Here is a 13,537-nt window from a genome sequence, read left to right on the forward strand (position 1 = left end):
ATTTGTAATTTGAAGGAAATAAATAGTCATGGTAACTTCTGGGTGTGAGGGAAGGCCTCTGGAGGAGGGAACATGTGAGCTGAGATCTGAGTGTCAGGAAGGAGCTAGCCTTGAGAATATCTGAAGGGAGAGTAGAGAGCATAGTTGTGCAAAGGCCCTGAGGCAAGGATGAGTCCAGAATGTTTAAAGGACAGACGGAAGGTTGATGTGGCTCCAGAGAAATTAGTGAGGGGAGACTGTTGGGGATAAAATAGAAGAGGCACGCAAGGACCAGATCATGCACAGCTTTATAGGTCATGGCAAGGAGTTTGGAGTTTATTCTAACTGTGATGGGGAGCCACTGGACAGTTTTGAGTGGGGAAGTGACACGGTTTGATTTATGTTTTTCTTTTCTTTTCTTTTCTTTTCTTTTTTTTTGAGACGGAGTCTCACTCTGTCGCCCAGGCTCGAGTGCAGCGGCATGATCTCGGCTCACTGCAACCTCCGCCTACCGGGTTCAAGCAATTCTCCTGCCTCAGCCTCCCGAGTAGCTGAGACTACAAGCGTGTGCCACCATGCCTGGCTACTTTTTGTATTTTTAGTAGAGACAGGGTTTCACCATATTGGTCAGACTTGTCTTGAACTCATGACCTCTTGATCCACCTGCCTTGGCCTCCCAAGGTGCTGGGATTACAGGCGTGAGCCACTGTGCCCAGCTGATTTATGTTTTTCAAAGATCTCTTCAGCTGCTGTGGACAATGGATTATGAGGGGGTGGTGAGAGTGGAAGCAGCGAGATCAGTTGGGGGCTTTACTGTGGCCCAGATGAGAAATGAGGATAGTCTCCTTTGGTTTAATTTTTTTTTTTTTTTGAGACAGGATCTCACTCTGTTGCCCAGTCTAGAGTGCAATGGAGCAATCATGGCTCACTGCAGCCTCTACCTTCCAGCGTCAAGGACCCTCCTGCCTCAGCCTCCTGAGGAGGATAGTCTTCTTATTCTGAAATGGTTAGGATGAGCACAGCAGAAAGAAAGGAGGAGTGGGTCCAAACCTCATACCTGTCTCCTTCTGTCTCATCCCATCTGCTGCCAGGATTCCCATGGTGAGGGGTTTCATAGTGGAGTCAGGAGATATAGGTGAATGGGTGGGTGTCAGATTCACTACAGTGGCAGAAAGGAGGAGGAGATGAAGGTACCCAGTACTGTGGCCACCCAAGTCCCCCTGGCTTTTACACCACCAATCTTCTAACCTTTCCTGAACATGAATGATGAGGATGCAGATTAAAAACAACAAATATGCAAAAAAAAGTTTTATTTTTTTTTGAGATGGAGTCTCGCTCTGTCACCCAGGCTGGAGTGCGATGGCATGATCTCAGCTCACTGCAACCTCTGCCTCCTAGGTTCAAGCAATTCTCCTGCCTCAGCCTCCTGAGTAGCTGGGATTACAGGCGCCTGCCACCACACCCGGTTAATTTTTGTATTTTTAGTAGAGATAGGGTTTCACCATGTTGGCCAGGCTGGTCTCGAGCTCCTGACCTCAGGTGATCCGCCCACCTCAGCCTCCCAAAGTGCTGGGATTACAGGTGTGAGCCACCGTGCCTGGCCTAAATACACAAACAAATCTTAAAAACCTACTTTCTGAGTGTTTACAAAATGCTAAGCACTGTTCTTATGTACATATATTAATTCACTTCATCTCAAAATAACCCTGAAATGTAGATACCATTATCTCATTTTACAGTTGAGGAATCTTTGGCACAGAGAGAGGCAATAACCTGCTTAGTCACGCAGCTAGGGGCAGAGCCAGGATTTGAATGCAGGTAGTTGGCCCTGAGAGTCAGAGCTCTTAACTGCTACACTGAATTGCTTCTGCATGGTAGAAGGTGAGACTTAAAGCCTGTATACTGTGTGTTTATCATTCCTTTGAAAATATAGTTCTTTACTAAAATAGCAATGTGAGTTACTATTCCCTACAAATGATAAAGGAATGCAAAATTAAAGAACAAGATTTTAAAAAGCACCTGTAGGCCAGCCATGGTGACTCATCCCTATAATCCCAGCACTTTGGGAAGCTAAGGTGGGCGAATCACCTGAGGTCAAGAGTTCGAGATCACCCAGGCCAACATGGTGAAACCCCGTCTCTACTAAAAATACAAAAATTAGCCAGATGTGGTGGCACACACTTGTAATCCCAGCTATGCAGGAGGCTGAGGCACGAGAATCGCTTGAACCCGGGAGGCGGAGGTTGCAGGGAGCTGAGATCGTGCCAGTGTACTCCAGCCTGGGTGACAGAGTGAGACTCTGTCTCAAAAATAAAAAAAATTTAAAAAGTACCTATAGATGTTCTCACAGGTACTTCTCTTTTATCATTTGATCATTATTTTGGTTAATAATTAACACTTATTTGAATGGAAATTGATATAGCCTCAGGCTGAAAACATTCTAAGGGTCTAAGGACTTTGAGCTCGGGCTCTTCTATAGCTACATGTTTGAGGTTTGGTGAGATTCCTTGTAAAGGTCTTCATTTCTCAGTCTGCCTTCGTGCTGGAGCCACAGAGCCAAAATGTTACTTTGTCTCCTGATCACACCTGGTGATAGGTCCATGGACTGCCCTCACCGCTTCACTGTAGGGTTTCCAGTGAAAATATGGGATGATCAGTTAAATTTGTATTTCAGATAAACAATGAATAATTTTTTAGTATAAGTATGTCCCAAATGTTGCATGGGACTGACTTACGCTAAAAAATTATTCATTGTTTATCTAAAATTCAAATTTAACAGAGCATCCTGTATTCCTCTCTCCCCTGCAAATTTGGCAGTCCTGTTCCCTGACCTTTACAGAGTCTGCAGAAAATATCCTCCTCATCCCTTGTCTCTTGTGGTTGCCAAAAAGAGGCCCAAATAACCCACATGGCTTTTCTTCTCCTCAGTGCAACTATGTGCCAGGCCAGGCGGCTCTGGCTCCTGCCTGCTGTCTCTCTATTCCCCTTCTAGCCCCTAGGCCTTGCTACGCAAGGAGAGCCCTTTTCCCAGTAAGGCAGCAACACCATTTTTTTTTTTTTTTTTTTTGAGACAGAATCTCTCTCTGTCACCCAGGCTGGAGTACAGTGGTGCGATCTTAGCTCACTGCAACCTCTGCCTCCTGGGTTCAAGCGATTCTCATGTCTCAGCCTGCCAGGTAGCTGGGATTACAGGTGTGCGCCACCACGCCCGGCTAATTTTTGTATTTTTAGTAGAGACTGGGTTTCGCCATGTTGGCCAGGCTGGTTGCAAACTCTTGGCTCAGCAACAGCATTTTGAAAGATTTTTGGGAGACTGGGCATGGTGGCTCACGCCTGTAATCCCAGCACTTTGGGAGGCTGAGGCAGATAGATCACCTGAGGTCAGGAGTTCGAGACCAGCTTGGCCAACATAGTGAAACCCCATCTCTACTAAAAATACAAAAATTAGTCGGGCATGTTGATGGGTGCCTGTAATCCCAGCTACTTGGGAGGCTGTGGCAGGAGAATTGCTTGAACCCAGGAGGTGGAGGTTGCAGTGAGCCGAGATTGTGCCACTGCACTGCAGCCTGGGCAACAGAGCAAGACTGCATCTCAAAAAAAAGAAAAAAAAGAAAAAAAGAAAAGAAAAAAGAAATATAACGTTAGCTGCAAATATTTAAAATTTTCAAGTAGCTACATTAAGAAAATTAAAGAAGCAACTGGAATTAATTTTAATGATATCTTTTATTTAACTCAATAGATCTGAAATAATATTTTAACATGTAATCAGTATAAACATTCATCATTCATTACTTTTGTTTTGTATGAAGTCTTTGAAATCCAGTATCTTTTACACTGACAGCACATCGCATTTGGGGTTCATCATATTTCAAGTGCCCAATAGCCACGTGTGGCTGGTGACTACTGTATTTGGGCATTGAAGGTCTAGGTTACAGCAGGAGCTTTGGAATCTGACTAACAAGTCCCTGCCACCCACAAGCTCTTTCCTTTCTGAGTCCCAGTTACTGCCACCTTAAAATGATCATGAAAATAGTATCCATCTCTGTGCCAACAATGATGCCAAGTACTTAACCTGAAGGAGCTCTTTGAGTTCTCATAACATCGTTACTTGTTGACTATTATTAATAACCTCCATTTTACCAAAAACGTCTCTGAGGCTCAGAGAGGCTAAGTAACATTCCCAAGGTCACACAGCTTGACCAGGCAGAGTTAGTATTTGAACCCAGCTCTTCTAGAGCCCTAGGTCTTGACCATGCTGCCTCCCTTTCTCTCCTTTCCAACTAATCCCAGCTAGAGATGAGTATCCCCTTTTATGCTAGGAATAAATTGTTTGCTAATCTGTGACTGGAGAAGGACAAGCAGGGAGGAAAAAAGGCTTTCCTTTGGTGTAATTGCCATTCTTGCCTCTTTGGACCACTCTGTTCTGTGGGAGTTCACTTTCCTCCATCCTTTAGTTACTGAAACACCCTTGCCCCTGGCCACACTGGTATGACACAGTTTCCTTGGCATGTCTGTCTCATTTCTGAGGACACACCCATGTTGAGGAGACTGTGGGAACTGGCCTAGGTTTCACGGCCACACCCAAGCTATCTCTTAGCCGGGCCGTCTCTGCAGTTGGCTGATCTCTCTCTCACACAGCTTCTTCCTGGCTGCAGTTTCAGGTGGTCATGTTCTGTCTGGCTCTAGGGGCTTCTCCTGGGAGTTCTTGCTAGGCATCAGCTGAACCAACACCGGGAAAGGGTAGGCCCTGGGACTGCGATCTCCCCATGGGGATCTTTGCTGAGAACTGGACCATGCACCTCTGGCCACCAACTGATGTGTCCCAACACAGACCTTGTCTGGGTCACAGGTCTAGCCCATGGCTTTGGCAGGCAGTAGGGTCAGCTGGGCTTCCTGTGGTCCCTGGTTCCCCACCTGCCTTCTTGTGGTTAATATATTTTTCTTCACCCTCACCACTTCCTCTCAAGTCCGTCCACCCTCTGTAGGTAACTAATCTCATTAGTTTCTGATTTGAAAGTATGGAATGCTTCGCAAATTTGCATGTCATTTTTGCAGAGGCGCCATGCTAATCTCTATATTGTTCCAACTTTAGTGTATATGATGCTAAAATTGAGCACCAGCGTGATCCTTTTAAGCAGAAATCAGATCATGTCACCATTGCTCAAAGCCCTCCAGTTGCTTCCTGCAGCCATCAGAATAAAACCTGAATCCCTTACTGCACTCCACTTACTTTAAGACCCTACATGATCTGGCTTCTGTTTCCTGCTTATTTCCTCTACTTTATTTTTATTTTTTAATTAATTGATTTTTTGAGACAGTCTTGCTCTGTCGCCCAGGCTGGAGTGCAGTGGTGCAATCTCAGCTCACTGTAACCTCTGCCTCCAGGGTTCAAGCAGTTCTCCTGCCTCAGCCTCCTAAGTAGCTGGGATTACAGGCACCTGCCACCACGCCTGGCTAATTTTTGTATTTTTTTTAGTAGAGACGGGGTTTCGCTATGTTGGCCAGGCTGGTCTCAAACTCCTGGCCTCAAGTGATCCACCCACCTTGGCCTCCCAGAATGCTGGGATTTCAGGCATGAGCCATAGCACCCAACCTGTTTTATTTTTTGACACCATCCACCTGGAGATTTATTTCCTCTACTTTATGCCCTTGTTCACCTACTCCAGCCACACTTGCCTTCTTGCTGTTGCCCTTGTGGCCAGCACTATCCTGCCTCAGGGCCTCTGCAGGTGTCCTTCCCTAATACTTGGTGCTGCTCTTCCCTTGCTTGTTCCCAGGACTAGTTACCTCTGCCTCTCTGGTAGACATTCACATCTTGCGAAAGGCCTTCCCCAAGTGCATCCCCCACCATTTTCTAACTCTTTATTTGGCTCCGTTTTAATTCACGGCACTTATCATATGTGTATTGTCTCACGCATCCATGTGAAGAGACCACCAAACAGGATTTGTGTGAGCAACAAGGCTCTTTATTTCACCTGGGTGCAGGCGGGCTGAGTCCGAAAAAGGAGTCAGCAAAGGGTGGTGGGATTATCATTGGTTCTTACAGGTTTTGGGATAGGCGGTGGAGTTAAGAGCAATGTTTTGGGGGCAGGGGGTGGATCTCACAAAGTACATTCTCAACGGTGGGGAGAATTATAAAGAAACTTTTTTTTTTTTTTTTTTTTGAGACGAAGTCTTGATCTGTCACCCAGGCTGGAGTGAGTGCAGTGGCACGATCTCAGCTTACTGCAAGCTCCGCCTCCTGGGTTCACGCCATTCTCCTGCCTCAGCCTCCCGAGTAGCTGGGACTACAGGTGCCCGCCACCATGCCTGGCAAATTTTTTTGTATTTTTAGTGGAGACAGAGTTTCATTGTGTTAGCCAGGATGGTCTCAATCTCCTGACCTTGTGATCCGCCCGTCTGGGCCTCCCAAAGTGCTGGGATTACAGGCATGAGCCACCGCGCCTGGCCTAAAGAAACTTCTTAAGGATGGGGGAGATTATAAAGAACATTCATCAGTTAGGGTGGGGCAGAAACAAATCACAATGGTGGAATGTCATCAGTTAAGCTATTTTCACTTCTGTGGATCTTCAGTTGCTTCAGGCCATCTGGATGTATACGTGCAGGTCACTGGGGATATGATGGCTTAGCTTGTGCTCAGAGGCCTGACATATATAATAAATATATTACATATGTAATATGACATATGAGGATGGCGATTAAAAATAACAAACTTTTTTTTTTTTTTGGGATGGTGTCTTGCTCTGTTGTGCAGGCTGGAGTGCAGTGGCGCGATCTCAGCTCACTGCAACCTCTGCCTCCCAGGTTCAAGCAATTCTCCTCCCTCAGCCTCCCAAGAGTAGCTGGGACTACAGGGGCACACCATCACACCCGGCTAATTTTTGTATTTTTAGTAAAGACAGGGTTTTACCATGTTAGCCAGGCTGGTCTGGAACTCCTGACCTCGTGATCCACCCGTCTTGGCCTGCAAAGTGCTGGGATTATAGGCGTGACCCACCGCACCCAGCAGTAAGTACTGTTTCTAGTTGCATTCCATAGATGAGAAAATAGAGAGCTAGAGGAGTGAAACACTTGCCTCAGGTTACACAACTGGGGAAGGGTTGCTGGAGATCTGGCCCTAGTTCCCTGGAATCCAAGCCCACACCGTAACCAGTTGTGTTATGCTGCAGCATGTCTTTGTAAATTGGGGATTTGTTGTTGTGCTTGCCACACATTTTGTCTTTAATTATAAAGATAAAATGAGTGGCCAGGAGTGGTGGCTCACAGCTGTAATCCCAGCACTTTGGGAGGCCGAGGCGGGTGGATCACCTGAGGTCAGGAATTCAAGACCAGCCTGGTCAACATGGTGAAACCCCATCTCCACTAAACATACAAAAATTAGCCAGGCATGGTAGCATGAGCCTGTAATCCCAGCTACTCAGGAGGCTGAGGCAGGAGAATGGCATGAACCCGGGAGGCAGAGGTTGCAGTGAGTAGAGATTGCGCCACCGCACTCCAGCCTGGGGGACAAGAGCAAGACTCTATCTCAAAAGAAACAAAAAAACAAAAAAACAAGCTAATGGTTGAGTGTATTTTGTGTACTATAAAGCACTGTCCAAATGTGAGCATTATTAATATTCCTGGTATGACTATAGCTACCATTTAGTAAGTGCTCACAGTTTCCTAGCCTAAGATGTATATCATTCTGTCACTCAATCCTCAGAACAACCTTGTGAAAAGATGAAAAAAACAGAAAGTCAGGAAGATGAGGTCATTTGCCCATGGTGACATGCTGGTAAACCCAGCAATCTCACTGGAGAGCTGAAGGGGTTTACTTACTGCCTCCCTGTTCCAAGCTAGGGGACACACAGACATGCCCTTGACGACCCCTTGTTGCGTCTTCACCCTCAGGTAACATATTTCTGGAATTCCAAGAGGAGTTGGAGCAAGTCTATAAGGTCTACTGTGCCAGCTACGACCAGGCCTTGCTACTGGTGGACACGTACCGGAAGGAGCCGGAGCTGCAGCGGCACATCCAGGGCATCGTTGAGGCGGTGGTGTGAGTAGAACAGCCAGTGAGCACTTGCTCCTACCCCACTGACCCGGTTCAGGGGCAGCTACGGTCTCACCCCTTTTTCATGCCATTCATGCTGCTTCAGGAGTGTTGCTCTGTCAGAGCCTGTGTTAGTCAGGATAGGGCAGGCTGTGCCGCAGAGACAAACAGCTCCCACATCTCAATGGTTTCAAACAACAAAGGTTTATGTCTTCCTTATGCTCCATTGAAGGCTGACTTGGGGTTCTGCTCTTTGTCATCCTCACTTCGGGACCCAAACTCACAGCAGCCACTGTCTGGAATATTGCCAGTAACTGTGGCTTAAGAAAAAAGAGCTCTAGAGAGTCTAATGCTGGCAATTGAATGCTGTGGGCCAGAAATAATATTAATCACTTCTCGTAATTCATTGGCCAGGACTAATCATAGCTTCATTCAACAGCCAGGAGTCAGGGCATGCCATCCTACATGTCCAGGGTTGGAGAAGCGGAAACATTTGGGAACAGTGCTCATGAGAAGCACAGGAAAGGGCCGTGAGATGATGGGACCCATGTGTTCCCATAGTGATAAGAAGCAGGTGTGTATCACCTGAGGATCCCTCTCTACCGGTGGCTGAAGTCCTGCCACATGGAAAAGGGAGAGTATCACCAGTCCGTGGTGGACTCATAGCTTAGAATTAGCACCAATGGGTAGAAGCCTCTGGTAGAAAAATGTAGGGAATATGTATTCGAATTTAAATTTTCGAATGGGTAACATGATTATAAGATTCAAAAACTTTAAAACATCAAAATTTTTACAGTAAAAAATATCTGGCTGGCTGTATTTTTTACAGTAAAAAATATCTACAGTGCTGGGACAACAGGCGTGAGCCACTATGCCAGGCCTAAAGTCTCCTTTTCAAGAACCCGTGTCCTAGCCCCTCTCTGCTCCCAAAAAAACTGTATTCATTTTCCCTTTTTATTCATCCTTCATGGGTCTTACAAACAGGCTTCTGCAAGAGTCACAAAATATATTTCTACAGTTTACAGATATAAAGGGAAGCAAGGTGCCAGAGATGAGATAAAAGGGAGAAGTGGAGGCTGCACAAACTAGAGACAACAGACCCTGTGTAGCGTGCAGCTGCAGCACAGCCTTAGCTAATTGCTGCTATCAAGTGGCTTTTGCTAGATAACAAACCACCCCCAAAATGTAGTGGCTTAAAACAAACATTTATTTAGCTCATACTTCTGCATATTAGCAATTTAGGTGTACTCAGTAAATGATTCTCCTGGAATCATTAGCACCCTCAAATATCTGCAGTCACCTGCAGGTCAGCTTTGCTGATCCTGGCTGGGTTTTTTCATGTATCTGGGACACATGAGCTGCCTCACCTGTGGTCCTATGGTCTCTCCTCTTCCCGCCCGCTAGCTTATTCACATCGTGGTCTCAAGGTTCTAAGGGCTGTGGGGAGGGCTTGGCATCTAGAGGTCTTAGCTGGGAACTGGCACATTGTCATTCAAATGAAGTCCTAAGGCCAGCCCATACTCAAGGGGTGGGGAAATAAACTGCATTTCTTGGTAGCAGGAGCTTCATAGTGACAAAGGCTTGTAGAGATTGGGGGAGGAATAATAGCAGTGATTTTTTTGCAAACCATCTGCCTCAGCTGCCATGTAGAAATGAGGGTCTGTTGTGGCCAGAGCCTCTGATTTTTTAAGAGACGCCAGAAACTTAGATGTAACATCTCTCAAGAGTTCAGTGCTGGCATCTAGCTCAGACATTTAATAAACACTGTGTGTGGGAGCCCTAGTTTGCTCAGAGGCTGCTGTTTATTACATCCTCTGCACTTTGGTCTTTCCTAGCCAGGCCAGCTGGGCTTTGCTCATGGGCTCTGTAGCTGGGCTCCATGGTGGTGGATGTGGCTTGGCCCCTGGCCATGAGAGAGCCATCTTATGTCTCAGGATCTAGTTTCCTTATGTGTAAGGTGGGAGGAATAACAGCCCCGCATGGGGCATTGATTCATTGCACACGAGTGACACTCAATGAATCTCACGTATTATAGTTATCTCGGCTAGGCAGGGATTCTATTTTCTCTGAGACCACACTGTAGTTCTCAATTTTATCAGTGCCATACTCCCTTGTTATAACAAATATTACATAAATTTACTATCCTAAGACATATCCTGAAATATATGTATAAATAAATATATCTCTCCTACCTATATATGTAACTGAAAAAAATCAGTATAATGGCTTCACTAATAAAGGAGAAATAAAAGGAAAATAATTTCCAATAAAATGCTATATAGTTTAGTGTGCATATGCTTGGACACCACTACTAAAAGATATAAGGAAGCCATCAGATGCTTGCAGCTACTTGTAATAAATAAGTTTGGATTTAAAGAAAGAGATATCTGAAGCTGTTCTGTATAAAAAGTACAGAAAAATGAAAGGGCACAGAATGTGTTTACCCTAGAATAGCAACTGACAGTGACAATAAACCTGACTTGCTCTTTTTTTTGAGATGGAGTCTCGCTCTGTCGCCCAGGCTGGAGTGCAGTGGCGCGATCTCGGCCCACTGCAACCTCCGTCCCCCGGGTTCACGCCATTCTCCTGCCTCAGCCTCCCAAGTAGCTGGGACTACAGGCGCTGGCCACCACGCCCGGCTAATTTTTTGTATTTTTAGTAGAGATGGGGTTTCACCGTGTTAGCCAGGATGGTCTCCATCTCCTGACCTCGTGATCCGCCCACCTCGGCCTCCCAGAGTGCTGGGATTACAGGTGTGAGCCACTGCGCCTGGCCTAAACCTGACTTTCTTATTTATGATAAGAGAAAGAAGGAAATAACACCGTTGAAATTGGGATTTATAAAAGATAGTGTCATAGTAATTCCCAGTATTATGATATATGACTGGGTAGAGTCCAAGTGTGACAAACATATTTAGGTTCTTAGAAGTGTAACACATTTCGAGGCCTTTGTTCAGTTTCTGAATGTTCAGGGGGACATATGAGACATGGAACAATTCTCTGTAGTTCAGGACTGTCCTTGCAAGACATCCAGTGTACCTGGTCCTGTCCCTGCCCGTTAAATGCCTGCGGCATTACTTTCCAGAGCCTGGCCAATAATAATCACCACGCCAGCCATAACTAGTTCTTTCTCAGTCTGCTATGATAGATGGCACCAGGTTATTAGATTCCTTGGGATTCCAAAATGCACGCTGACCCCACCCTTTATTTGGGTAGGATGTTCATTCTGTCTTTTAAGGCAACTCTTCCCATCTGAGAGCAAAGGGAATAAAAAAACTCACCTTTGCAGTGGGCAGGAAGCTCTGCCCTAGGTAGGACTGTCCTAATGGTAGAGCTGTCAGGGTGGAAAAGGCGGCCTTGCAGAGGTGGGCCCGTCCAGCACAAAGCACTGCAATTCCAGAATGATGGCTGAGGCAGCAGAGTTTGGAGAAGGCAGATAACCTTCTTTGTTTTCCTTTATCAGCTAGGTGTGTTTGTTTTAAATATAAAAGCAACATATGCTTATTGAACAAAAGGAAAGTTCCAATAACACAAGTATATAAAGTAAAAAGTAATCCATTCCACTAGTAATGTTTTCCATCCAAATTTTCTACTGTATATTTATAGATAGAGAGACAGATAGATGGACAGACAGATAGATGGTTAGATAGATAGAATTTTTTTTTTTTTTTGAGACAGAGTTTTGCTCTGTCACTCAGGCTGGAGTGCAGTGGTGCAATCTCAGCTCACTGCAACCTCTGCCTCCCGGGTTCAAGCGATTCTCCTTCCTCAGCCTCCCAAGTAGCTGGGACTACAGGAGTGCGCCACCATGCCCGGCTAATTTTTGTATTTTTAGTACAGACAGGGTTTCACCATGTTGGCCAGGATCGTCTTGATTTCTTGACCTTGTGATCTGCCAGTCTTGACCTCCCAAAGTGCTGGGATTACAGGCGTGAGCCACGGCACCCGTCTGATAGAATTTTTATGAGGCTGCTTCTATACATGCTGTTCTAGAACTTACATTTATGCTTAACCATAGTAATGAATATCTTTTCAGGACAGCATGGATATTGATATTTCTACAGTGTTTTCTTTCTTTTTTTTTTTTTTTTTTGAGACAAGGTCTCACTCTGTCACCCAGGCTGGAGTACAGTGGTGTAATCTCAGCTCACTGCAGCCCTGACCTCCCAGGCTCAGGTGATCCTCCTACCTCAGCCTCCTGAGTAGTTCGGACTACAGGTGTGTGCCACCACACCTGACTCATTTTTTGTATTTTTGTAGAGACAGGGTTTCTCTATGTTGCCCAGGCTGGTCTCCAACTCCTGGACTCAAGAAATCTGCCCACCTTGGCTTCCCAAAGGGCTAGGATTACAAGCATGAGCCACTGCGCCCAGCACAGTGTTTTTTTTAATGGCTGCAGAGTTTCTTTCCTGGACTGTTCTTAGACTATGGTTTATTTGGCCATTCCTCTATTGAAGCATATTTGGGTTGTTTCCAATTATTTACTAACTCAAATAGAGTCACTGAACAACTTGTACCTTTATCTTTGCTCTCTTGGGTTTGGATTTTTGTGGGTATATTTCTAGGATGGGATTGATGGAAGAAAGGGTTTGTACCCTTTACAAATTGCCAAACTCCTCTGCCTCTCCAAGATCTTGCCAGTTGATACTCCCACCAAGAGAAAGTACAAAGACCTGTTTTTCCACACTCACCCAGCTCTGTGTATCATCTTTCAATTTCTGTTGCCTATCTGAAAAGCTGCATAAAAAAGTATTGTCCAAATTACCTTAGAAAGTTTGTAAATGTGAGCGGATGCCCTCATTCTTTGGTAATTCCTTCATGATTGTAAGGAAAGTACGTGGTCATCTCTTCCAGGACCCCTTGCTCTCTAATTTGTGAGGCGATAGTTGTCCCCAGGAGACACTTGGCTCTTTCCCATGGAAAGGAAGTCCAGAGGATGGAGTCTTGCAAATACCTGGCAGTGGTTTCCACCTCCCCTGCCCACAGTCAGCCAAGCCCCAGGACACCCTTGGTGAGAGCAGATGACCAGCGTAGGCGTCTCCTGATGGGTAATCCTGCCCCCTGCAGCTTCTGAGGGGCTCCCACCTGCTCTGCCTATTCTTAGCTTCATGGCTGATCTTTCCTGGACATTTGGTCTGGAGATTTTCCTAAGGAAGGAGAGCCAGAGGCACGAGTATCATCAGGGAGGGCCCAGAGAAAGTTCCTGAGCAGCATTGGTTGAGTCTTCAAGGAGAAGGCACACTTAGGTGGCTGAGATTTGAAACCTTTGTGGCTTTCTCCAATCTGGGCCTAGGGGCTACTGGTCATAATCAAGAAAAGACTGTGGAGCCCCTTCCCAGATGCTATTGACTTGGGGACTCTGGATGAAATTCCAGACATCCTTAAGAAGGAGACTATAACTAGTCATCCATGCATCAGTGGTGTATCTGGAAGGGACCTTGGCACCATTAGTTCCAGAGTTTTTTTTGCTTTCACTTTTTTTAAAAAGATGAGGTCTTGCTTTGTTGCCCAGGCTGGAGTACAGTGG

The 13,537-nt window shown here is 45.7% G+C and overlaps 1 protein-coding gene and 1 non-coding gene across 4 annotated transcripts in view; one reads left to right on the top strand and one right to left on the bottom strand.

The window, feature by feature from the left end:
* The window catches only part of ARHGEF37 (Rho guanine nucleotide exchange factor 37), an 83,845-nt gene that overhangs the window by 50,529 nt on the left and 19,779 nt on the right, over positions 1 to 13,537 (top strand). For all 3 annotated transcript variants that reach the window (XM_016954019.3, XM_009449934.3, XM_518029.7), the window contains exon 4: positions 7,870 to 8,017. In XM_016954019.3, coding sequence (XP_016809508.1) covers positions 7,870 to 8,017 — 148 coding nt within the window. The remainder of the gene's footprint in view (positions 1 to 7,869; positions 8,018 to 13,537) is intronic.
* LOC112209306 (U6 spliceosomal RNA) lies at positions 4,992 to 5,096 on the bottom strand. Its single transcript, XR_002944052.1, has one exon. It is a non-coding gene; the product is annotated as a U6 spliceosomal RNA (small nuclear RNA).

Source organism: Pan troglodytes, chromosome 4 (genome assembly GCF_028858775.2).
Source record: "Pan troglodytes isolate AG18354 chromosome 4, NHGRI_mPanTro3-v2.0_pri, whole genome shotgun sequence".
NCBI lineage: Eukaryota > Metazoa > Chordata > Mammalia > Primates > Hominidae > Pan > Pan troglodytes.